At 44.7% G+C, this 26,468-nt stretch overlaps 1 protein-coding gene across 3 annotated transcripts in view; it reads left to right on the top strand.

Moving 5' to 3' along the window:
• Positions 1–26,468, top strand: part of CLIP2 (CAP-Gly domain containing linker protein 2) — a 97,773-nt gene that overhangs the window by 44,632 nt on the left and 26,673 nt on the right. For all 3 annotated transcript variants that reach the window (XM_053995335.1, XM_053995337.1, XM_053995336.1), the window contains 2 exons: positions 12,457–12,995; positions 22,821–22,945. In XM_053995335.1, coding sequence (XP_053851310.1) covers positions 12,457–12,995; positions 22,821–22,945 — 664 coding nt within the window. The remainder of the gene's footprint in view (positions 1–12,456; positions 12,996–22,820; positions 22,946–26,468) is intronic.

Genomic DNA, 26,468 nt, shown 5'->3' with positions numbered 1-26,468 from the left:
TCTTTGTGAGAAAGGAAATGTTTCTGAATGGTGACTTTTAAATGGTCTCAGAGGAAGGCAGTGATGAACTTAGCCATGAGTGCCTCTTAAAAGCTGAAGCTGCACCAAGGTTCAGGAGTTAATTTGTGTGAGGTAGTGCACTGCCAGCACTCCAGTTGTAGGGCAGTGTTATGCAGGAGTAAACTCTGCTACAGGGCTGTTCCCAGTCTGCTAGAGGAATTCCTACCAAGCAGGAGCTGTACGTCATTCTCACTTTCTGTAATTATAAGCCTCCTATGCACACATGAAACCTCTCTGTTCAAGACTCTGAATGCCTCACCACCTCCTGTAAAGCTTGAAGGCTGTGACAAATTATTACAAGTATTACCCATGTTTTACACAAAAGACAACTTAAAGCATGTCTTCGTTTGAAAAGACAGGAGTCTGTGAAGGAAGGCAAGGGCCTCACATGAAATGGAAAAGGTAAACCCCCTCCCTCCAAATTACCACAATTTCAAAATAAAAAGGCTCTCAGGCAAAGATATGGGAATGGGAATAACAGTTCTTTACTAGGAAAAAGCTAAATTTAAAAAAAAAGTAATTAGTACAAACAAAACTACTGATAGAGTCAGAAACCTGACACCCTGAGGAGTCAGGGTGTTAGTGATAGTCCAGTGGTGAATGCTCCTCCTGGAGTGGCAGATGAAATGTGGCTGAAGCGATGATCCTGTAGAAAGGTGTAGTTTTCTCTGAAGGTCTGGTGATAGAGTAGACAGGCCTGGTCTTCCTCTGGCAATCCAGTGAAGAGGCTGAGCTGCTGATTTTATGCAGGTAGGGATGTTTGGCTCCTCCCTCTGGGTGGGGCATCTCACAATGGGATGATGTAACTTTATCAGTCATGCAGTGAGCCATTCAATAGCCCATTAACAGAAGATATCTCCCCAGGGGAGATAAGAAAACTGCCCGACTTAAGAGAAGATACCTGCCCCACCTCCGACAATGGCAAATAGAATATATGCTTATCTTAAAAGCTTATATTATATGCTTATCTTACAAAGCAGTAGGTCTTGCCCATGTCATCCTATAAGTCAGAGGTGAAAGTGGAAGTTATCTTGGCCAGCAGATTTTTCTGACCTTTTGTCCTCCCAGTCCTGGCACAGGAGCAGCAGCTTCCCTCTCTGATGCCACTTCATCTCATCCTTTCCACCGACTGAAGTGTTGTGTCTGTAAACATTAGTACCTTTGGAATTTGGCTGAGGGTGTGCAGTCATTGAGCTATAGGGTAACTTTCTGTCCTGCACATGCTTGTCTTATTTCACACTTAAATCTGCACAGTTCTTTAGGATTCATATCCCTGAAGACGATAGGAGCCCTTTGTATTGCTGTATAACTTATTTCACAGAAATACTTTCTACAGAATATTTTATTTGGAGGTATTTGCTCAGGGGAAAAAAAATCTTGCCAGAAATTAGAAGGGTTTTATGGAGATTTGAACAGAATTTCAGGTGAAGATGGTATGATGTTGAGAAAATTCTGAACCCTTAAAAGGGCTTGGGGGTATCATCCTTAGTGACTGATTCTGTCCTGGCTGGGTGTTCAGAAGATAAAAGTCTAAAACTGATTATCTGATAAAGTGATGAAGAATTGGCATGAGAGAGAGTTGGTCCACATGTGAGTGAGGTGTACACCATACTAGTAAGGTGAACTGGGAATGGGACCATAGTGTGTGCTCAGTCTTCTGTGCAGCTCAACTTGTCAGCTCCCAAGCTTTATCTGTGATCTCGCACTTCACATCATCAATTTCCCCACCACTGCTCCTGGAATGGTGTAAGATGTCATTTCTGGTGGTCACTGAAGCTTAGATCTGTTGGGTTTGAGAACACGTGCTGTGGGGATCAGTATTTGTATCATATCTCATGTATTTTAGGATCAGATCTGGATCATGGTCATGTTTACTTTCAAAAAAAAAAAGACATCCACTGCAAATAGGTGACTTGGCTTTTCTGCAAATGATAATGATGCCTGTTCATGTACAGCTCATTGCCTTTTGAATTGGATACTTAGCTGTTTAAGCCAGGTATTTGGAATGAAGTAGATGACTCAGTGTTAATCTGCTCTCAAATATCCTTTTTATTAGATTAGGCAAAGCCAAGCCAGCCCAACACACTCTGCATTCTGCGTAGCGTGGGGCTGTGCACAATCAGTGCATTGTGTGCTGTGTAGCCTGCTCTGTGCATGGATGTATGGCTGGAGAAATAAATGGCTGAAGGAGTGATGAATCAAAGCTGTGTTTAGCACAGTGCAGCTCCAGGATTGTGCCCAAATTTGCTTGGTAGTTATGAGGTGGTCATTTTTACCATTGCTATAGTTCCTCTGGGATCACGGGGTGCTGCAGATGGCCCCTGGAATCTCCCTGTTTCAGGTGGATGACTCAGAGATGGTGCAGTTGTCCTGATGCCATGTTTCTACTGAGGAGGGGGTAAAAACTACAGGGGAGAAAGCCTGGTGCTTGTGTGTCTGTTGGTACCATCTCAGTGGTTCAAACTCTGCCGTTTCTCAGCATAGCTGGTCACACTGAAAACCAGTCTCTCAGCATGCAGATAAGGAGCTAACAAAGCATCCTCCCTTATTCTTATGTCAGGTGTTGTTTTTCTACTTCTCCCCTCAAGAGTAGCTGCAGACAGGGCATGAGGAAATGCCTTTTGTGGCTGCAGGCTGGCAGCTCTTGTAAGGAGCAGTTGCTGTGAAGATTATCCCAACTCCTGCCAGAGGGAAGCAGGGCAAAGTAAAATTAGAAAGTCAGAGAAAAGCTTGTGGCTGTAGCAATGAAATATTCCTGAGATTCAGCAGGTAGAAATGAGAAGTGGTTATCTGTCAAGAGAAGAGGAGTGAGGGAGATCTTACTGCTGTGCTGTATTGCCACGTGTCTAGCCCTTCTCATGGGGAGATTGCATGGTGCCAGCAGAACACCTGAGCTCCCACTTGCACAAATGTAGCAAATAAAGGATGCTTTAAGCCTGAGCTGGGGGAGTGTGGGCCTCTGCAGTGGGAGCACAGGTATGAGTGGCACAGCTCATCACCTGTCACATCAAGGGGAATACTGCTCTGCACTCGAGCTAATCTGACCTGGCTGGGATAACCAGATCACTGAGCACTCTGAGGATACACCAGAGCTTATAATGCTTGTTCCATAGCTGGAGTAAATACTGTGCCCATAGGCAGTCTGTGCCAAAGTTGGAGCCAAACTAGACTGTTTCCTGTCATTTAACTTTTCTTTCCCATGGATTGTTAGAGGTACTGTCAATCTGCTTGTGCATGGCTGCTCAGGTTATGTCCTATGAGTAAATACCCTGAGTTATGCACACACAGCAACTTCTGCTGCATCTTGTTCCCAGTACAGGGAGCTGCTGGGATCCCCTAAACTGGCTTCAGTCTGATCAGAAAGTAATAATTGGCTTCCAGCCAAAGCCAGGCTCTTTGGTGCCTTCTATTCTCCATTTGATTGGGACTGAGCTAATGCTATCATTTCTGAATGACTAAGTCAGTGGCCTTTCTGTGTGCACCTGCTTGAGCAATGTACTGCTTGGCTGCTCATCTCAGTTAGTGTTGTAGGAATGGTCCCAGAGTCCATCCACGTGGGTTTTGTGTGGAAATGATGCTTGAGCAAAATTCCAATATGCAAAAAGGCTGTGAAATTTCAAAACCCTGCTGCTCAGTTAGTTCTTCTGGTGGGGGGAAAGCACTATGCTTTACTTGGCTGCCCTTTACAGTGTTTGGTGCTCAAGATGAATTTCTCCAGTTCAGAACGATCCCAAGACTGTTGCTCTCTCTGTGCTAGTGCCAGCATTCTGCCTGGGAAATCGTTTATAAATGTCTTATTAAAGACCTGTGTCTGCCTCCTTTTCTTTCTGTTTGTCATTGGCTCAGCTCCCTGAGAGCAGCTGTCTTCACTTCCATCACAGCAGCCCCCAAACCACACTTGTGCCTTCCAGATTCGCACAGCTGAAGAACGGCAGACACCTGTGCACGCGTGTGTGTGTATGTGCTGGGGTTTGTGGGCATGGGGCTTTAGCCTGAGCTCCTCTCCATGCTTCTTTGAAAAGAAAAGACTCCAAGAAATCAGCTTTTGTGCTGGTTTCATGGAGAAGTGAACACATGGTGTGACTGCAGCTCTGCGGACGCGTGTGAGTGTGAGCTGGGCGTTCACTCAGGCTGGTGGAAGGAAGCTCCCCGTGCAGGGCAGGAGCCTTTCTTGTGAGTATCCCCTCCCCAGCTGCTGTTTTTGCTCTCAGGGCCATCTCATAGGTTACCCTGGGCTGCTTTCTAATGCTCCTTTCTGCCCTTAAGTCTTTCATTACTTGCAATGGTCTGTGCGAGGTAACCCAGTTTGGCTATGGGGCTAGTGGGACAAAACCTAGTGAGTCTTTAGAGCTAAGGGCTTGCTTGAAGAGAAAACGATATTTTCTTGTCAGAATAAGTTATGGTGACTAAAGTGAGTAATGCTTCTATGTGGAATATTCTCTAGTTGAAGTGATTTTATTGTTTATTTAAGGAAGAATGGAAACTGTTATTTTGTAATACACATTGTGTTACTTTAACATACTAACCTGGTGTTTATTAAATTCTAGTTTTGCAAATGTGCCTGTATGTTATTTCTAGAGATGAGGGGTGCACATGCTGAGGAAGAAGATATGGGTGCTTCAATCTTTGTTAAATTTGCAAAGCTGTTAAAGTTGTGGGATTTTTGTTTTCATTATTTTTGGTGAAAACAGAGTGCTTCTCCAGAGGTGTTATATATATATATATGTTTTAAGGCTTGGAAAATGTTAATTGGAGTATTGAAAAGTGAATGTTGAAAGAATACGGTTTTAAAAATAATAATTACATAAAAATTAAAACTGCAATTTTGAGATGAATAGATCCATCCATATGCTGCAAAGTAATTATCCCTCAGTGAAAGAAGCGTTGTGCATTTTCTTCTACTCACTTGCCTCCCTTGTACTGCCAAAACCAATCTGCTTTGCATATTTTGTTGAGTACCATTGTTTATTTGAAAAAAAACCTTTAAATCCTCACACATAAATATATATATGTTTGTTTCTTTTCAGAATTACAGTGGATTTGATCTAGCATAGCTAGTAACCCCCTAGCTCCTCCATCCCTCCCATCTCTAGCAGGCACCAGGAATGTGCATCTCGGCTGTGGCAGAGCAGATTTTGTGCCAGTCAGCATCTTGAATGAGACCTTTATAAGAATGCCTTTGTTTGGGATGTGTGTGTGAGGTTCACTGCCCTTCCCAGCTGCCTCTTTGGAGGCAAATATTTGTCTCAATGGGCATCTCCTTCCATTCAGTGCAAGATATCTTTGCAGTGGTCCTTACTCGGTTTTGCTTTTCATTCATGATTCTTATTCTTACTGTCTTTCTCCTCATTGCAATTTTCTTTCTGGATTATGCCTCTTCTCTTCAAAGGAGCTAAACACAGGGATGCTGAAGTTGTATCAGATCTTAATATCCATGCCATTGGGGTTATTCCTGGGAGCAGCAGGACAGTAGATTTTCAGGGTGCCAGATACAGAGCTTGCCTCTGTGCCAGATCACAGCCCCAGTTTTTCAGCTTTGAACTTGCAGAGCTTTCAGCTGTTGTTTCCAAGTCAGCCACAAATCTCTGTGGCTCCTTCCTCCCACAGTGTGCTGCCAGGCAGTTGGCTATTGTCTGCAAAGTATTGCTTTTCCTCACAGGTACCTCTTCCCTCTCTGTTTCTGCCTCATCCTGCAGTTTGAAAGGGCTGTGATAAATCCTGAAGAAAACAGCTGCTTCATTGCTGTGCTCAATAATTTAAATTTTGATGTTGCAACGGGCTGGCTTTCACCTGATTGCTGACAGCATCATGTTTATGTAATCCAGGTTGCTTTGAGAAGCTCAAATCCCCATGTGGTAACCTAGAAATTCCATGTGGCAAGGCCTCACCATCAGTGAGAGCTGTGGAGGCAGCAGGCACGGGAGTCTTTGCCTGTGTGGCTGCTGCTGATGCTGCCAAGGGAAGAATCCCTGTCCCCTCTGCACAGGTGGCAGCTCCTGGAGGTGCAGCAGGTTGTGCCCCCTATCTTACCTGGCAGACAAGCTGCTGTAGGTGGTAGGGAGCAGATGTTCTGCACTGTCCTCCTCTGAGGGGAAGCTCTGATGAGCTCTGTTCTCCATCAGTGAGGTTCTGCAGTGTTAAGCTTGGAGATGAAATAGCATTGCAGACCCAAAGAAGCTCATAGTAACAGCAGTATAAATAGATGAGTAAAAACCACTGCACCAGGAGCTGACAGTGATGAGGCTGTAAGGACAAGACCAGGCTGTCCTCCAGCTCACAGTGGAGGGTAGTGGGCTGTTGGATGGAGTATTATCATCCACCACAGATGCTAGGTGCTCTGAGCAGGTACAGTGTCTGAGTGTCATCCCCCCCTCATCATCTGAGCATTGAACCAAGCAGTGAGCCAGGCTGCTCTAGCACTCCAAGGCTCTTGCATAATCCCTGTGGCAGTAAAACCAGACCTTATTCCTTTGAGCTGGCACCCCTGTGGCCAGCAGTAGGGTTTTCCAACTGACAAAATCTTGGCTTCAAATGGGCATTACAGTCCCCTGGTCTCAGGACTGTCCTGAAGTCTTGCCCGGGCTGGGAGGAGCAGAGCTGGCACCAAAAGTTTTTTTGACCAGTCTGGTTGCAAGGCTGCACTTAGAGATGCTCACAGACTGCACAACTTGCTGCCCCATCACAGGTCAGTGGCATCTACAGCAGGGGCCAGTGACATGAGGGTGAAGTGTCTTCAGTCTCGTGCCAGTGGCAGTTCTGCCAGGCTGGGGCACCTTTTGTTGCTCGGTAGTGCATGAGAAGTTTACCATGGGAGGGAACACAGCTGGGATTGGGTGGACAGCTCTGTGCTGCATGTCAGGCTGTCTTGTGATGTGGTGATGCTTGAGGGTAAAAACCTCTGAAAATTAAAATAGAAAAGGAAAAAGACCTCTTGTAGGGCCACTGTAAAGCTCTTCTGTAAATGTAATGTTTGTGCTCATTTCTCCCTCCTCCCTGACACAAGATGCTATTCTGGAATCTCTCTCTCTTTTTTTTTTTTTTTTTTTTTTCCCTTTTTTTTTTTGTTTAGTTGTGGTTTTAGGGTTTTTTTTGCTGTTGTTTTGTTGTTGTTTTTTTTTTTTTTTGTGTGTGGTTTTGTGTTGGTTTTTTTGTTGTTAAGTTTTTGAGTTTTTTTGTTGTTGTTGTTGTTTCTTTCCTCTTTCTTTTAAATCTAGTGTGCCTCCATTTCATCAATTAACTACTTGTCTCCTGATTCCCATGGCAACACACAAGGCTGTTGCATTTCTGAGTCCTTTGGCAGTTGTGGTGCCTGGCATGTGTCTTGGGAGCAGTCAGACCACAAAAGGGTTCTGCAGGGAGTAGGAAATACATGGGCAACACTCACTAAGCACTGCTTCTCACGCTGAACTGCTCTTCCCTTCCTCTCCCTCCTCCCCTTTAGATACAAGTTTCCTTTCCCCTTTGTTTCAGTTGCCTGGTGTTAAGAAATGAGCAACTGGAGTGCTGTGGGAGGTCGAAGGATGTGGAGGGAGTGAGGGGATTGATGGGTTCAGTGGATGTGACTTAAAGATAGCACAAGGCTGAACATGTTGTCAGGATCCTGCAGGGAAAGCTACTCCTGCTGGTGCTGCAGAGCAAGTGCTCTCTTCCTCCCACTTCAGTTTCCAGAGCTTTCTTGAGGAGGGGTTTCTTGCTTCTGTACTATACAAAGCTTCTGTTCACTCCTTCCTACAGCAGTTTCCAAGAGCTGGAAGAATCCATGCTCTTTTTGCAGAAGCCCTTGTGCTTCAAGGGATTTTGGATACATGGCTTTCATTGACACAGTAACAAGAGCCCTGTGAACAGGCTGAAACTTCAGTTAAACTTTTAACCTCTCCAGCTCTTGGCTGGTGGGAATTTGGCTCCTGAAGTACTGATGCCCTGTCGGCGTGGGTCCCTAAAATTGGTGGGATGAGTTTACAAAAAGAGCTCTAAGCACCAGGCTTGCCATAGTGGTGGCTAATGTGTAGGCTATGTGAAGGGCAAAGGGAAAGCAGAGATTTGGAGCTGGATAAAATGTGCATTTAGTGGATGCTCTGTGTGACTTTGATTTACAAGTTGTTGCTCAGCCCTGGAAGCTGTGACCTACAGGAAACCCATTTAATCCAAAAAGAATGAGCCAGCTAATGAACACAATAGGGTTGTAAAGTTGGAAAGCCTGAGTGGAAGAAATCCTTGCTCACTGCTTGTTGTGTCTTGGAGCCTGGTCCCAGTGAGAGGAGGAAGGCAGCTGCTGCTGTTGAAGTCCTGACTAGCAAGTGAGGTCTGTTCTGGACAGAGCAGCACGGGGAGATCCTCTTGGATCAAGCAGGAAGAGCCTTCCTCGTTCCTGGCTTCCAGGTGAGCTACTGAGTTAGAGGCCTAGTAGTGACCTCCAGAGAGTTCCTGTGGCTTCTTGGTTGGCATCAGCAGGTACTGGCAGGGTTGGAGTAGAAAGTACCCAGTTTGTTCTGTTGGGTGCATCTCTCTTGTGTAACTCTTCTCAGTTTCATACCTGAGATCTGTACCCTTGGTTTGCTGTTTCTTGGAACTTTTTTCTTAGTGAGATTTTTGGAACTCGTTGACATTTATCTGGGAGTCTGACTAGAACAAGACTTTTCTTCTTCAAAACAGCAAATCCAAGTGACACAGACCAATAGACCAACTCCTTAGGTGCCTGTAGGCTGGAAAAGCTCAGTAGTCTTTCATGGCAATCCTCTTGGGTGGCTTTCCCTTCAGCTGTAAGAGATACTTGGAGAGTGGCAATGCCAATGTCAGGTCTCTGAGAGCAGTGCCATCAGCTGCTCTCACTTTTGGGCTATCTTAGGATACTCACGGGATTGAAGATAAGTTATTCATTGCTACCATTTGCCTTCTGAAAGGCTGGTGACCAGATACCTACCTGGGAGGATCAGAGCTTATTTTACTTAGATTACTTGGGATGCTGTCTGGCCATCTAGTTAGTGGGTTAGTAAAACCCAAGAGAAATGAGTTCAACTTGATCATGGTTACTCTTGGCTTCTCTGAAAAGCTGCTGCACCAAAGCCCATTAACTGCTCTGTGGTTATTATTTCATATGTGGGTAATGAAAGCCATGTAAAACACAAGTTTCTACACTACCATAATAAACAAGGTGAACCTTCAGACAGTTCCTTATTTACATCCTGTACTTCTGAATAATTCACTTCATGCTCAACAATAATGATGTTTCTGCCTGCACTGCTCAGGAGCCTGGAATGAGATTATTTCCCTGAGATGCAATTACTGTATTTCAGCATACCTGCTTATCAGACAGGCACCTAGAATGAACAAGATTGTGTAAAGTTCCACTAAAATTTTGGCTTTTGGGGGAAGACAGTGTTGCATCAGGAATCCAATGAACTGTTCTTTATTTTTTTGCTGGTCCAAGTCAGTTTTGAAGGTATTTGCTCTTGCAGTGAAATACGGTGAGTCTAAATGCAATTTTAAATCCTGCTGCATTGTTTGTTCAGCCTTGGGCAGCCTTCCTGCCTTTCTTTGCTTGAGCTTTGCTGCTGAAGGGTTTGCTTATCCCAGCCACATTGCAGAGGTGCTTGTGAGAGTTAATGTGACCTCTATCTTCACCATTAACTAACACCTGAAATCAAGAATTATGCTGAAACTCAGGCTCAGTAAGACTAGGAAAACAGTTTTGATCTCTTCTTAATATAGCAGCAGAGCCCCCCAGATTTTATGTGCTTACAGTTCCCTGTACGGTAGGTTGAGTTTGGCTGTCCTTGACACGGTGGATACGTGTGCACAGACGTGTCAGTGGCACAATCTTTGTGTGTTAGGGTGCTCTGCCAGGCACAAAACCAAGCTGTAAGTTGTGTTTCTAATTTAATTTATTCTCCTACCTATCACAGACCTTGTTGGTGATAAACCCCTGTAGCCAGCTTTGGTTATTTAACTTAGAGTCTTCTTAAAATGTAACTTGCTAATCTGACTGCTTTACTGTCTTGTGCTATTAAGCATTCAAATTACAATGATGGCCTTATTTTTTGCCTATGGTTGTTTTTATAGTTCAGATGGATGGAGCCCTGTTTCCTTCACACTTCTTTTTATTTAAAGTAAAGACCAAGAGCTCTAAGCATCCTTATAGTCTTTGGGTTTAATTTTTTTAAGGTGAAACTGGTTCTTGGATGTAATGCTGTCCATCTGATGGAGCTCATCTTGGTGTACTGTCCTACAAAATTGAGAGTGACACAAGCTTAAATGCCAGAAATTTGTCCAAAAGCCCCCAAAACTTCTTGATGATCACATCAGGCTGAGGAAACTTCCAAGGAGGGTCCAGAAGCCAGGAGAAGGCTCTCCCTAGGAGCTGACTGAGCTCTGCTGGGAGCTCTGTTGCCACCAACATTTTTAGCTGGGAACAGTATTCACACAGCTGGGGACAGTATTTACTGTCCTTCCTGTACCCATCATGGGATTTTCCTGAACATTCCCCATGTGTTATGCTGTGCATGTCCCTTTTGGCTGATCTTCTCAAGAGTTGTTCCAGCCCTAGCCCACTGAGCCCAGGGAGTTGGTTGGAGATACTTCTGTTTGTGAGAGGAGTTTGTACAATCACACCTTAATTGCTGCTCTCTCCTTGTTCAGATGAGGTTCAGACCAGGCAGAGGTGCTGCTTCCAGGGGCCCTAAACTTGTGGCCATAGAAGTTTGTCAAGTGTTGACTCTGGACTCTAATAAGAACCCAAGTGTCAAAATTGATCCCTCATAATACACATGATTTAGCAGAAACTAAGTTCTTCATGCTATTGCCCTGGTGCTCTTTTCTTTCCTTTTTCCTAGACCTCTAGCAAAGCTTTGAAGTATCTTGCTCTGAGAGCTTTTATGTTTTTCACTCTTTCTAGGAGCTGAGCCTGATCTGTCAGGCCCATTACTTGTGAAAGAGCTGTAGAAGTGTTGGGGACTGAGCCACAGTGATGGCTGAGGCTGAACAAGTTTCACAGTTCATTACACATAAGCACTCAAGTTTGGCTTGTCTCTGCAGCTACTCAGGGTGTCCTCTGCCAGCCTTCTCTGGTAGCAAATAAAATTTTTTTCCTGGCTCTGCTTTAGAGTTTTCTAGTTGGTGGCACCCAGAAACTTCAGCTGAAAGTTGGGGTGAAGAGTCCAGGGAGCTTTCATTGAGCACAGGATATGTGGGACCAAGCCTCCTGCAAACACCCCCTACACTAGCTGTGTGGGAGAACCACACCTGAGACCTCAGGGCTAATGAGAGCTGAGGATGGCTGAAGGTCCATGGTATGTGACTAGCTGGGTCTTATTTTGCAAGCTTATTTCCTTAGTTTCTGTTGTGGTTTGTTTTAGGGCTTTACTCAACTTCCCCCTTTAACCCTCAGAGTTTTAATGAAGTTCACCTGTTCTTGTCATTTGTTGCCTGGGGCCCAGGCTGAAAGGCCAAAGTTGGTGACAGGAGGGTTTGACAGTGGGGTCAGCAAGAGTTGGGTCACTGCTGTCTCATTTGCTTGGGTAGACTCTGTTCCCATTCACGCAGCTGTCACATGTTTAAGGGTCCTCTTTTGTATTATGGGGAGTTTGGCCAATCAAGATTCTGCTGGAGAGTGTGAGCAGAACGGTGAATACCAGCATCACCTGCAGTTTTCCTTCCCCAGGCAGCAGAGAATCGCTGGAAGGCTGATGCTGGAAAAAGGGCACTCTTTATTGCCAGGTTATTGGGTTCCATGCACATTGTGTGACCCTGCAAGGCTGTGCATGAAGGTTTGTAGATGCTGTTTATACTGAACATACCCCAGGTGTCTGCTTGCTGCTGCATTTGCTCCAGCAAAGGGCACACCAGCAGCTGGGAAAAATGGGGGATTTGTGGAAGCCACTGTGTGGTCCCACAGGAGCTGTTAGTGGGACACACAATGGGGTTCTCATGATGCCAAGTACTAAAACATCAGTGCCTCACACTGTTTAAAAATAAAAATATTTTTTGATTATTTTTTTGTGTAAAAGGATGACTTTGGCTTCTTCCTGCAAAGCAGCAGTTCATTGGGCTCCCTCTCTGGTCCTTAAGCACTTGCCACCACTCCTGTGCTTTTGAGCTTATCCACAATCTGGGGTTGTGAGGGGGCTGAGGTGTTGTAAAGGGGATGAAGACACTGGCCATTTCTTTATGTTCTGTGTGAGACCTGTAGAAACTGGGCAGCAGATGGAGGATCTGTGCAGATTAACACTGAGGAAGGTGTGTAAGTAATGGCATCACTCAGGTTTAATCTTCACAGGGCATACACCTGCAATCTAAGTTGTTGTCCCAGATGTTTTCTTTCTGTAAATGCCTTTTCCTGGTGTTTTGGCTTCCTTCTAGGACTTGTCCTTATACCAAAACCTCTTTTTCCTTGATCCACAGGCTCACCATTACACAAGCAGGGTACCACATCCACCACCGGCACCGAGAAGCCGGGTTCAAAGGTTGCCGAGGTGGGCGATGATTTCCTGGGAGACTTCGTGGTGGGCGAACGTGTCTGGGTGAATGGAGTGAAGCCAGGAGTGATCCAGTACCTCGGGGAAACGCAGTTTGCTCCAGGCCAGTGGGCAGGGGTTGTTCTGGATGAGCCGGTGGGTAAGAATGACGGCTCTGTCGGAGGAGTGCGGTACTTTGAGTGCCAGCCGCTGCAGGGGATTTTTACGCGACCATCCAAGCTGACACGGCAGCCGGTGGCCGAGGGCTCAGGGAGTGACGCCCCCTCCGTGGACTCCCTGACGGCTCAGAACTTGTCACTGCACTCGGGGACGGCCACGCCACCTCTGTCCACTCGCGTGATCCCGCTGCGGGAGAGCGTCCTGAACAGCGCCATGAAGACGGGCAACGAGTCTGGATCCAACCTCTCGGACAGCGGGTCGGTGAAAAAAGGGGAGAAGGACCTACGGCTTGGAGATCGTGTGCTGGTGAGTTGATTGTGGGTCCCCCTGGAATGGCAAAGGACAAGGATTTGTCCCCCTGCTGAGTGTTCCTGGTCAGCTTCAGGAGGAGACAAAAGGAGGACAGGGTTGGTGGTGAGGTATGGGATGGAGCATGGTCTTGGGAGATGTCTGGGCCAAGTAGGCATCAAACATCTGTGTTGTCCTGATTTTTAAAAGTGTTGAGTTTTCTTTTATAGTTCTTTTGAAAGTTTTAAAGTTCTCATAAAACTTCTTTAGCCTTTTGATAATGTTTACATATTTGAGAGTCAGAGTTCCCACACAATGTATATGTATAAATTTAATGTATAAATAATGTATAAATAAATAAATAAATTTAATGTATAAATAATGTATAAATAAATCCCACACAACTTAATGTATAAATAGAATAGTTTACATATTTCTCTGTGGGTGGAGAGAAATGATTGCTTGATCTTTGGACCAGTGTGGTTGGAGAGGTGGTAATTCAATCCTCCAACCCACGGTCACCTTTGGAATTCTATAAATACCAGATGTTTGAATAAAACTGGGTCTTTTTCTCTTTTGAACTTACCAAGCTCTGTGTACTCATTTTGTGCCCAATAGCATATCTGCACTGTTATTTTGGGATGCTGTGTCTTCTGGACATGTCTGTCTTTCACATTGGTGTAGGAGAGCATGTCCCAAAGTACTTCTTGTATTGGACAAGTCCTGAACTGTAGAAAGATGTCAGAGAGAGAACAACTGAAATATAAGGGAAATAGAAGCAAAATAATTCATTATGTTCTAATCTAGTGATAGTTCATAATGGAGTGTATTATTTAGGCTCTCAAGGAATTTGCAACAGTGTCTTGCTGCATGTGGGTGGACATAGTCTGAAAGGACTTGCAAGAATCTCTCCTGGGTTGCTCTTTCAGGTGGTTCAGTTTTCATATGTCAGATGTGACACAAACTCCTTTCCTGTACAGAAAGGAACCTCCAGTAATTTTTAGAAGATGGCAGGACTTTGGGAGAGATCACTGTTGTGATGGATGAGTTATCCACATCTGATTTCTGTTATTTTCATTATTTGGAATAGACTACCTTTACATTGTTTAGATTTTATATAACTAAAATAAAAACTACTGGACAACCCAACACTAGTCCCAGAAGGACATTTGAGACTGGCTCTGACAGTCCCTACAGACACTCCTGATTCACACAGACTGTGGAGCCAGTTCTACCAAACACCTGTCATTAAACAGATGTCCAGTCTGTCTGCCCTCCCCCACAACCACTGCTGGTACTGGAACCAGCTGCAATACCACATGGATAACTTTAAATGGGATTCAGATTATCCAGGGTGTGCAAAGCTGCAAGCTGCCATGGCTGTTGGTCAGAGTCACCTTTACCTGTTAATTAACCCTGTTCATTTATCCACCTCAGATGTTACTAGATAAAGTTTGTGCTGTGATTTGTTAGTGTAATAAAAAGCTCCAAAAGAGTGAGCCTGGATTAAGTTTAGTCTCTCACTGGTTCTAGCAGGAATGCTCAGCTTACAGGAACATGAGGAATTGTTTGCACACAGTCATAGGCATCCAGGAAAAGAACAGATAATAGCAAGAAGAAATAATTTGCTGTTATGGTTCATTCACATGTGCTTGCCTTGGCAGCTTTTATTTTACTTATGGGAGGTGTCAGTTAATCATGTTGGGTATTGGAATACATAAACAATAATTCTGAATTAACCTGAGTTGCCTCAAATTCCTTGAGCAAATGTTTGCTCATCCTCTACGGATTGGTACAGTTTTAGTTGTTTTTATGACTCTCAGTGTTTCCTTTTCTGAAAGAGTGTATTTTTATTTCAGAGTGGCTTTTAGATGTATGGGATTCACCAAAGGCTTTTCAAATGAGGGAGGACATGTTTTCAGTGATTGCTTGTGATGGAGCACAAGGTTGCAGGGGACCCTTCCAGGTCAGCCAGATGGACACCTGGCTCTCTGCAGTCTGGCCATTTCCTGATGAAAACTGAAAAGCCTTTCTTTAACTTCATTAAAGTCCATTATAGCTTGAAGACATTTTTGGTTTTCAGGTTACTTTGTTCCAAGACTCTCTCTGACTTTCCAGCAGTTGCAGAAAGTGACTTTCAGCTTTCCATTAGAAGCTTTCCATTAGAAGAGTTAGATAATATTTGCCTTTGGCACTCTGACTTTTTCCCAGAGATGTAAAAATTGCAAAAATCCACCCTAATGTTGTAGAACTCATCTCTTGAAGTCTGGCAAATAAATGTGGGACAATTAACCTTTGCTTTAGTGACAGCTGAGCTTCCTGAAATGAGATAATTGCTGAAGTTCTGTTTATGTGAGACTGGCTTATTGCCTTTCTGTGGGGAAAGAAGGGCTGGAAACAGAGCAGCGGAGCATTTTCTGCCTGGGAGGAATTTCTGCTTGGTTTTTTGCCTAAGAAAATATATTTTGCATTCTTTGTGGAGAGGCCTTCTTAGCAGCTGAACTCATTTCCCTTTAGATGCCATTGCTATCTGAAGAAGTGGGGGAAGTAGGTGGTTTATTATATGTCATCCTAAATGAAAAATAATTTAAACTAAAAAAAAATCCTCTTAGAATAGGTATTCTGCCCTTCAGCCATGCCTGTATTTCCTAACTGGGATTGTGCAGTTCAGCATTGCAATGGAGTGATAAATAAGGCTGTTTAAGGGCCAGGGTATATCCCAGTGGCTGGTTCAATTGCCAAGGGGTATTGCCCCAGATACTTCTTGGATGGATGCCAGGTTTGTGATTTTTGCTGGAACTTGCAGGTCTTCAAAGCCAGTGGAAGTGCTGGAGCAGCAGCACTTCAGCTGGGCAGGGCTGTGTGGAGCCTGCCTGGGCTGCTGAAAATGGATCCTGGCCTTCCCCCTGAGTGTGTGGTTCTAATCATCTTGTCTGTCTGCTGCAAACTACTTTTGCCCCCAGTGCGTTGCAGCCCCTGGCTTCTGGCAAATGACAGAAAGCACTGATGAATAAACAAATCAAGTTCTTTCTTCAGTATCCCCCCTGCCTGTCCCTGCCACAGCCCTGCTAGGCCAGCCCAGAGCTGCAGAAAGCATTGAACCTCCTGAGTGAGAAATAATTTCCTGAGCAGCTCCCTGGGCAGGAGAATTGCAGCCCAAGCCCTTCTCCTTGGGCAGAGACAACTCACTGCTCTGCTGCCAAAATCCATGAGCAATTTCAGTGCCTGAGACTGAAGCCTCACTGCTGGAAAGGCATGCAAGGTGTCATGAAGGAAGGATTCCTGCTCTTTATTTTCCAGGTTAACCATTGGAACTGTCCCAGCTTGTGGAGTCCTAGAGATGCAGCAGTGCTCCTTTGTGGCCTTTTTCAGACAATCACCAGACACATTCCCTTATTGCTGACCAGGCAGAAAAGAAGGAAGGATCCCATTCTGTATTTCTATCAAGGCAGGATTCTTAGCATTCCACTGCCTGCTTAGAGCTCCAGCAATTGCTGTGTCATGGCTAGAGAGTGTAGCAGAATGGCAATGTGGGAGTGATGGATCTCTGTCCCTATGGAAGTTTGTGACAGGCAATGGGAAGTGCAGATGTTTGCAGGATTCAAGAGACAAGAAAACATCTAGGACTCCTAGCTGGAGCTCTTTCCTCACTATATGAGATTGTTGCTGGAAAGGGGCTTTTTGCAGGAGTGTGTAGTGTCAGGATAAGGGGGAAAGGCTGACAGAGTAGGGTTAGATTTGATATTAGGAAATATTCTTCCTGGTAAGTGTGGCAAGGCTCTGGCACAGGCTGTCCAGGGAAGTTGTGTCTGCCCCATCCCTGGAAGTGTTCAGAGCAAGGTTGCATGGGGCTTGGGGCAACCTGGGCTAGTGGAAGGTGTCCCTGCCCATGGCAGGGGGTGGAACAAGATGAACATTATGTCCCTTCTAACCTAAACCTTCCTGTTTCTATGCAGTGAAACAAATAAATAGCCCAAAGTGACTGCTCTGCCCTGCTGCCACATTAACCCTTAGAGGTTATGTGCACACCCTCCTAACCATTCATCTGGGCTGAGCCACTGCCTGGCCCTTGTCTGCTGGGTGCAGTATCTGTAGTTAAATAGGAGCTGTAAGTGGACTGTACTGGAGCAAACTGTGTTAATAACACAGGCAGGCTTGGTATCAGAGACAGCCCCAGGAGGGGAAGCTGTAATTCCAGGCTTTCCTCTTCCACCACCTCCCTAGGATATTATTTTCTCACTGGTGGCTGACAGATAAATGCACAGAAATGTCTTGCATCAGCAGTGCTGTCAGACTCATTGCTGTGTAATGCTGACTTGTGCTGTGGGGATGGGTAGGCACAAAGATGAGTGGTTGGATGAAAAGAAACTATAAAAATTCCTGTACTTCACATACAGAGGGCTGGCCTGTAATTCCTGGCTGTCTGTTTCTCCCCTTACCTTAAAAGCCAGTTCTGGCATTCTCAGATGACATGGTATTTATTCAATCAGATAAAGCTGCTGATTGCACATGGAGGTGAAGTTGTATTTACAGATAAACCTGACCACAAGCCAGTTCCCCACCTTTCACCAGCTGCTGAACACTGGCCCTGGCTGTAGCTGGGACACAGCCCCAGTATGTGATGGCCACATTTACCCCCTTGCATTATTTCAGGTGATCTGTAGTAGCTGGACCCACAGCCTGTGCCTTTGCCAAAAGCACCCTCTGTAAATCAAGTATTGTATGGTGATTTTCAATGCTTGGAGGAGCTAAACTGTGTATGATGGGAAAACAGCTCCTGCTTCTCTCAGCTTGGGTGGAAATAGGATCCTTTAGTGGGTGGATGAGTATGGGGAGGGGGAAATAAACCCAGCCATTCATCCCCAAGGGAAAGGATGGTTGGTCCAGTTTACAGACTGGACAGAGCCTGCAGGTACAGCTGTACCCAGAACAAGCCTCACTTGTCCAGTAAAGGTGATTACCAAGTTCTTGTTGGCATCATCCAGTAACAGAGTGGAATAAGCTGATGTGCTGCACTCAAAAAGTACTTGAGGGTCCTCAGAGTGTGAAGCAAGTGTCCTGTGTGTGCTCTTTTCCCCCTCCCCCTTCCTTCCTCTTTCCAGAGGTGAGCAGCAGGAGAGTCCCACGGCTCTGCTGGGGCCCAGCACGGGACATGGGAGCTCTGCAGAGGAGGTTGTCCGTGTGCTGGGCACTCTGTGCTCCCACCTCCATCCTCTGGTCAGCAGCCCTGTCTTGTGGAAACTTTCAAAATCAGTTTAAATGGGTAAATTAGTATGTTAAACAGAAAGGACAGTGTTATCTCTGGATTTCTGCATGGGAATATGATCAAGCAGGTGTCTCAGCTATTGCTGACCCCTGAATGTGCATGATATGGTTGGAGACAGTCTCTGTTGGCCTGAAAGGCACAGAGAATTTTATTTTCTTCTTCCTGAGCAGTGTTGGAGTGTATTGCAAGCAAAGCAATGCCCACAGGCCACAGGCTGAGGGCAGCTCCCCAGTGGTTCTTGCTTAGAGCAAGAAAGAGCAGGGCTGTGAGGAGCAAAGAGCAGACGCAGGCTGGAGGGGGTGCTTCTCACAGCAGCCAGACTGAGATCTGTCCTGCTGCTAATCTGGTAAATTGTTTAAATGATAGGTTAGCTCTGTTGAAGGCAATGTCAGGAAGGATTAGCATCATTGTCTTTTCAGTCCTAGGATACTGGTCTGGATCCCATTTTGTCATTTTGATGGGAAAAGCACAGTAAAATGTGGTGTCAGTGATACCACAATTAGCAGGGAAGGTGTGTGATGTCCTTCCATGACTGCATGTTGCTGCTCTGACTCACCAGTAGATACAGACCTGCTAAATATCCTCTAAATATCCTCGGCTTCATTTTGTTGTGAAGGTCAGGCCCTACCTAGACTGTCTCTTGAAACTACTGGGAATGTTTCACTGGGAAATGGATGAGTCAGCAAAGTAATCTTTGATTAAAGGCATGAAAAAGGGGCAGGGAGCTTCAGTCTGGAACTGAATCTTCCAGGAGCTCCAAGGCGTGTGGCTTGGAGGCTGCTCAACTCCAGCTGAAGAGGAAGGGCTACCACAAGTTTGTTTAAACTTAACCTTAAGTGTTTTTACCTGAAGTGAAGAATCTTGGGAGTGTTGACACTGGTCAAAATAATGTCCAAACCAAAAAAAATCTAGTATCACTGTGTCAATACTGTTTCCATTTTTTGGAACTTCCAGAAAGAACTCTTTTTAGCTGCTTTATGCTTGGTTTTTGTTGTTGTTGTTTTTCCCAAAGCAACTATAAAAGCAGTAACATTTTATATTTGGTAAAATCCCATTCTCTTGGGCATGAATAATCTCAGCAATAGTTTGGGTAAGGCAACTGTTAAAGGCTTCTAAGTAAAGCTTTGGGAGTTTTGTTCATTTTTTAGCGAAACTTGTCAACTGCAGAAGCCATGACATGTCTGAGCTGAGGCTGATACTTGTTAATTCTGTGCTGTCTCAGGCTTTAGCAGAGAGAGGGGTTGCCCTCTCCACTTTGTCTTTGCTTCACTCCAGACACTGGGCATGTTGGAGATGTGGCTGTGACTGACCAGTGGGCCAGGCTGAGACATGCAAACAAGTTACCTGTAGAGAAACTTATGACTTGGAGTGGCACTGATGCCAGCATGGGGCTGGGATGTTCTAGGTTGAAATCCTCTGGTCTCCATGCCATAGGAGCCATCCATGCTCAGCTGCTGTTCACACCTGGCTTACAGATAGTGGTATCCAAGGGATGGCTCTGAGCTCCCATGAGTTATGCCATGCCATTACTACCTTCCTTGGCTGCCTTGTATCCTCTGCCAAGGTGATACCTCTAATTTATTGAAGGGTTTGATAGAATCAAACATTCTGTTCTGATGAGACCATTTCATACACAGGCACAACCTGCTGACTGGCTTCCTCAAAGCATTATTTATTTTAGCAGCATTAGCTGAACAAATCTGCATGTCTGAGACGGGAGAACTTTCTGGACTCTCCATCCATCAGAGTTTTTGCATGCCTGCCAAAAGATGGGAAGTTCAGCAAGAGGCTCAAGCACTGGCATGCAAGCCTGATCTTGGCTTCTGACTGCACTGCCAGCTGGACTGTGGGGAGCCCAGGCTTTGGAGAGCAGATGTGTCTGCCTTGGCTTGGGGAGAACATGGTGCTGATGGCAGGGTGTGTTTTAGAGAGGGTGGCAGAATAATTAAAGCTCCAAAGTGAAAATAGAATACACTACTCTGGAAGGAGGGAATCATGTGGCTGTTCAGGGGAATTTTGGACCTGATCTGTGTTTAGAGTTCTCTGACATGGGGCTTTTGGCTGGGAGCATGTCCTGCACTCTTACTGTACAGTTTTAGTGTTGGCATAAATAGTTTGTATATCATGTCAGTAGGGGTAGTGTTTTTACTCTCTTGGTTGGAAAAAGCTTTCTTAAATATATAATACTAATGGGGACATACCTGAGTGGTTCTTTGTGTGGGTGGAAGAGTGGGACCCTGCAGTAGATGCCACACAGTCACACTGATACAGGGAGCTCACTGGATTTTTAAGGTTTACATGAGACTCTGTCAGGGTCATATGGCGTGGTAAAGGAAATATCTGACTCAATATCTGGAATTAAAACTCAATAAAAATAAAATTGAGGGGGCACACCATCAATGGTAAGTTCCTATGAATTATTCCTATGATTAATTGCACTTATATCAAGTTCAACTTGCAGCTAAAGAAATGTATTAGAATGGCATTAAATCATTACATTAATATTAAGAGGCTAAATCTGTATAAACTCAAATCAATCAAAATAGGAACCAGCATTTAACTGTGAGTGTTAGGTGAAGAACTCACTGTGACTGTTCAAATCAGTAACTTGCCAAGTACCTAATACTGAAATTGAATTATCTTTTTACTCCTGGGCACAAAGTAGAACCAGAAATTTTTCTTACGATCCTTTGCCTGCTGGCAAATATTTTACTCTACCCTGTAGCAAAGAGAACAACATCCCCAAAGATTTTCTTCCGTAAGCAGCAATGCTTTGAATCCCTAGAGAGAGAAATTCCAGAGAACTAACTCAAGCTGTATGCTGCAACCTCCCAGGATTTGAGGTAGGACCCAGACTTCAGAGCTGTGCTGTTTAGTCCATAAAGGTGCAGGTATTTTTAATCTAGGAAAACTCTTTTTTCCTTTACATAAGCAATTTTTAGGGATTTAGAATTGATAAATCTAACATTCCTCCCCTGAAATACACAAACCCAGAGATTTCTGCATTCAGCTCTCACTGTTTTCTGTAGGAAATAATACTCTGTTGATACCTTTTAATGTTCAATTTAGTCTTAAGAAAATTAATAACTGCAAGTCATTCAGGATGAAGCTGCAAATTTAATTTTAAACTTATTTTTAAGCTTTCTTCCTTGAATTTAGGCGTTAGCAGAGATAGGCTAAAAAGGTTTAGATTATATGCTAATTTACTTGAAGTGTGAACCTGTAGAACCACCCTCCTTTTCTATCTTCCTTTTCTCAGCCCAAGTGTCTAAGTGGGAGTGTTTAGAGCAGAGGCAGCTGCTGCTCAGTGCCACACTCAGAGCAATGATCAAAGCAGAGCTCCCAGGGTTCCTGGCTTGCCCTCCTTGAGTCTCCTCAGTAAGCTGCAAACTTTAAGAATTTAAAGTGTAAATTCAGGAGGAAAATGTGTGATTTATTCTTGTTTCTCCGTGGTAGGAGAAAAAACCTGTGTTGGAGGATGCCTGGCAGTGAGCTGAGCCCCACTCCCATGCAGTTTGTCAGCAGTGTTTGTTGCTGTAGGCAGTGTAGATAAAAGTGGAGCACCTCTATTTTGAGCATTTTCTACATCCTGGGAGCAAGCTGAGGATTAATGAATGCTTTCCTGGCTCAGCTGTCCTCTTGCTGTCATGTCCCAGTATTGCCCAAAACTGCTGGCTGAACGAGCACAGGGCTGAAAACCTGTCAGTGCAGGTCATGGTTCTCCAGGCAAGGCAGGTATGAGCTGTGCCTGCAGGGATTAAACTCCTTTGTGGCCTCATAAGTAACTTGGTGTAATTAATTAACACCTTGAAATATGTTTTCATTATATTTATTCTGATATCTGCCAGGCAGGCAGTCCCAAAATCACTTTGTAGTTATTGGAAAGACAGCTTTAGTGCTAGGAGAACTTGGTGTGAGAACTATTCGATATTGTTTCCATTTTTTTGAACTCCCAGAAACTTTTAGCTGCTTTATGCTTGGTTGTTGTTGTTTTTCCCAAAACAACTATAAAAGCAATAACATTTTATATTTGGTAAAATACGTTGCTTTTATACCAATTAGTTAGAACTCGGTGTGAGAACTGTCTGCTGATTTCATCAGATCTGAAACAGAAAATACAGGTGTCTGTCCCCTTCTTTTAAATACCTGTCCCAGCTTCAGTCCCCTTGTGTGGCAGCAGCTCTCTGGCCACAGAGAGCAACACACAACTTTCCCAGGCATTGTCCTGGGGAAGGCTGTGAGAAGATCAGAGAAAAGAATGAGAAACAATTCTTTTCTTCACTTGCTGCACCTGTTCTTGTGAACATGTGGAATGTGTTACAGAGATTTGCTTACCAAAGGGTGGTTTCTTAATTAACCAATAGTGATAGTGCTTTAATTAAAGGACCAATCAAGTCCAGCTGTGTCATAACTGTCTATAAAAACAATGGGTTTCTTCATAAAAATAGAGATTGATCAGCCTTCTGTGAATCATAGAGTCTGTAATAATTATTACCTGGCTGGGGCCCGTTACTACAACAGTGCTGCCATCTCTAATCCTCTTATCTAAATATCTTCAAACATCTTATCTCTGACAGGTCGGCGGCACAAAGACAGGAGTGGTGCGCTACGTGGGAGAGACGGATTTTGCCAAAGGAGAGTGGTGTGGCGTGGAGCTGGATGAGCCCCTGGGGAAGAACGATGGGGCAGTTGCTGGCACAAGGTACTGTGTGCTCTGAGCCCCAGCCCGGGTCCTGCACACCTCCTGGGCTGCCTGGGGGGCAAATGCCATCAGGCCCGGGAGGAGAGTTAGGGCTGTGCTTGGTTGGACATTGTGGGCTGGAAGGAAGTGTCTAATTTTGAGTCTTTTAGGTTTTCAGATTGCCTTGCAGGGAGATCAATACAAACCTCATCACTGGGCCATTTTAAAGCAGGATCACATAACTTCTGTGAAGGAGGAGTCTGAATGGCTTCAGGAAACAGGAGAAAGTAGGGAGAGGAGAGAACTTAACAGTGGGATTTAATTTTTGCTAGAAACTGATTCTGTTGATTGTATTAGCTCTGCTTTCTACCACACATTCCTGTCATAAACTTTCTTCTTGTGTTCTTAAGTTACCCTGTCAGAGCTACAAAAGACAAAGATTTTACTTTTTCTCCTCAGCTTAATGTTTTATTCTGTTCTTTCTGGGAACAAATTTCCAGAGAAATTTCCAGAGTTGGTGCTTGTTTTCTGTCCTTGTATTAATTCTGTAGTGCAATAGGTGTCTGCTGATTGATCTTACCACCTCTGACTCCCTAGGCACCTCCACTCTTTTTTCCAAAAAAGACCTTGTTAGTACTTATAAAACTAGGCAGGGACATCTCACAGGCTTGCTGGGAAGCTCTTTCTGTTCATGTGGAATTTAGTTAATGGAATGACCCAGGCCTTAGATCTTGAAATTGGTGGTGTTCAAATCTGAATTATACAGCAGCTCTGACTGGGCTTCAAATACAGGTGCAACTGATTCCTTGTCCTACACAAGTTCCTTAAGTGGGAAATACTGTTGCTTTCTTGGAGGTTCTGAAGGCAGACTGGCTTTAGAGGTGAGATTTATATTTCACAGAATTAACTGGGTTGGAGAAGACCTTTGATATCATCAAGTCTAACCTATAACTTTGAAACCGAGGAGCTAAGAGTTTCTGCCTTGTTAGATCTCAGGTTCTGTAATAAGCCTTTTGTCCAGCAGCCATGTGCTTTAATTTAAATTAGGAGAAAAGCTGTCTTGTTCAATGTCAGGGCAAGAAAGCAGTAAATGATTGGCAGCAGATGGCTGAGTTTCAGCCTGTTCTCAAAACAAAAGAACCAGGATGGCAGAGAATAAATCATGGAGTGAATGCAAGTCCCTGCTTTCTTTATCATACAGTTCAAACTATCTGGAAGATTAATCTTCATGGTGCTCAGAAAGTATTTATTGTCTCTGTGCATATGGAAGGTGTGAAAGGCAGATGTGAGTGTAGTGCTGTCTGCCTCTCATCCTCCTACCTCTGTTGCTGTGCTTTGAAAATCCAACTTTCGGATGTCATCTGTCTTCTGAAACTGCTGCATCTTGGCTGAGGCTGTTCTGGTGGGTGCCCTGTCTGCAAAGGCTTCTCCTTTGTTTCACACTGTTCAGAGCAAGGCTGCAGCATTGTCCACGTCTGTCCTTTCGAGCCCTCATCCAGCCTTTGATTTTCTTGTAGCAGGTGCCCATTTAGCAGCGGTGGTTTGGAGAAGCTAACACAGTCAAACCAACTCCCTTGGCACATGTAGGTACCTCTCAGTCAGCATTCCCTGTGTGCTGTGGCAGCATGGAATTCTTGAGGCTGTCCTGATCTTGCCTTGCCAGGATCAGCCCTGGGCAGAGGCTGTCCAGGACTCTGCAGTCTGTGCTTTGGTGATGGTTGCCATCTAGTGAGCATTGGCCAGCAAGCCCAGCACTGCCTGCTGCAGCTGCAAAAGGAGAGTGAAGCCAAAACTGGAGCTCAAGGCACCGAGGCTGGTGGTAGCAGTAGAGGTAGCATGGAGCCTTTGGTGACATTGTCCACCTTTGCTGTCATAGGCAACTCCACTTGAGTTGGTGGTGAATTGGCTAAAATTTGTCGCGGCTTGTTGGATTATGTCTTTTTCTGGCCCAGAGATGGGGTAACTGAGAGGCCTTTTAAAAACTTTTATTCTATTTTTAGTCTCATGTGAAGGATGAGACAATACAGATGTTATAATTCATGCCACCACAATCAGAAGCCAACTATTTCCTAATTACAATACACTGTAAGCATTTCTTGGCTTATCAGCTTTTGTCATACCATGCTGTAAATGCTTTAAAGCCAATCATCTAAACTTACCCCTTATGGGTCTTACTACAATGCATCTTTCACAGTTCTATTTCTCTAAAGTATCTAATCTTATTTGTAAGGCTGTCCTTTGAAACTTCTTTCTAGTTCTGTCTCTCTCTTAACAATGTCTGTCCTATTCCATGGCATTTCTAAGCCAGCATTTCTCATCTCAAGGTTTGCATACAGATGCACTCTGTGTGAGCCTCCTGTCAGGCTTTAAGAATTCTCTATAAATTCATTTCCCACAGTGGGTTACTGATTTTCCTGCAGGTTCAGGTGTGGATATGCAGCAAGGGAAGGCCTCAGGGCTCAGCTTTCCTGGCAATTGTGGCTCCTCAGTGAAGGCTGCTGCAGGCTGTGGGTCAGTAGCAGTGGCCCAGGGGACAGGGTATCACTGTGGGGAGCCCCTCTGTACATCAGATGGTGCTGGTTTGCGCTGAGGTTTGCTGCATCTGCTTTCTTGTCTGCACAGGAGACTACAGAGGTGCTGGTTTGGTGTCAGTTCCACAAAGCCAAGCAAGTTCCATGTACTCATCTCTAGTAATTTAAATGTTACCTGCTTATTTTACTGTTCTCCCTTCTCTCTCTGCTCCAGTCAGAGTCCTTGCTCACTAAACTGCCCAGACCTTTTACTTTTGCATTTTTTGTCAGCATTGGACAGTGAAGATTTTTCCGTCTATCTCAACATTTCCTGTGCTGTTTTCCACCTGCAGTTTGCATTGCCATCACAGCACCACTTTTCTGCCCTGTTTCCTCTCTGTAATGTGAGCACAGAGCTCCTCCACACTCAGTGAGAGCAGCTCTTGGTTTTCATGTAGATTTTTTTTTTTTCTACCAAATGGTTTGGACCCAGTCCCTGCTTCTGAATTATAAAAGTTAATTGCAACCACTTTCGATCTGGACTGAAAGAAAATGGGCAGACATAGTGATGCAAATTTGAACTTGCTAAGAGCTGTCAGAGGCTTTTAAGGGAATTAACATTTGGGATTCTTGTGCAGCCACAAGTACCAGTCTGTGCTTACAGCACGTAGAGCTGTGGAAGGGGCTGTTGGCCTGACTGTGCCTACTGGAATTTGGGAAAATGATGCTGAGCAGGGCTTTGGCAGGTTTTCAAGAGGTCAGCCTGTGGTGTGGCTGGTTTGTAAAACCCAAGGGCCTGTGTTGGCAGGAAGTCGAGGAGGCTGCGAGATTTGGGGTTGTAGAGGGGTTGTTTAAAGTTTGTTATAGAAAAAACATAGATCTGAGCTGATGTTTAAAATTTAATTTTATTCTCATCTGGAGGTCAGGCTGTTCCCTGGCCTCCCAAGTACACAGGGGTCTGCCTGTGACACAGCTGTATGGCTGCCAGCACTTAAGAATAAAAGGGAGTTGGGGAAACAGCTGGTCACATCTGG

Source organism: Vidua macroura, chromosome 20 (assembly GCF_024509145.1).
Source record: "Vidua macroura isolate BioBank_ID:100142 chromosome 20, ASM2450914v1, whole genome shotgun sequence".
In the NCBI taxonomy this organism is placed as follows: domain Eukaryota; kingdom Metazoa; phylum Chordata; class Aves; order Passeriformes; family Viduidae; genus Vidua; species Vidua macroura.
Note: the sequence above shows the minus strand (reverse complement) of the source record. Positions and strands in the feature narration are given on the sequence as shown.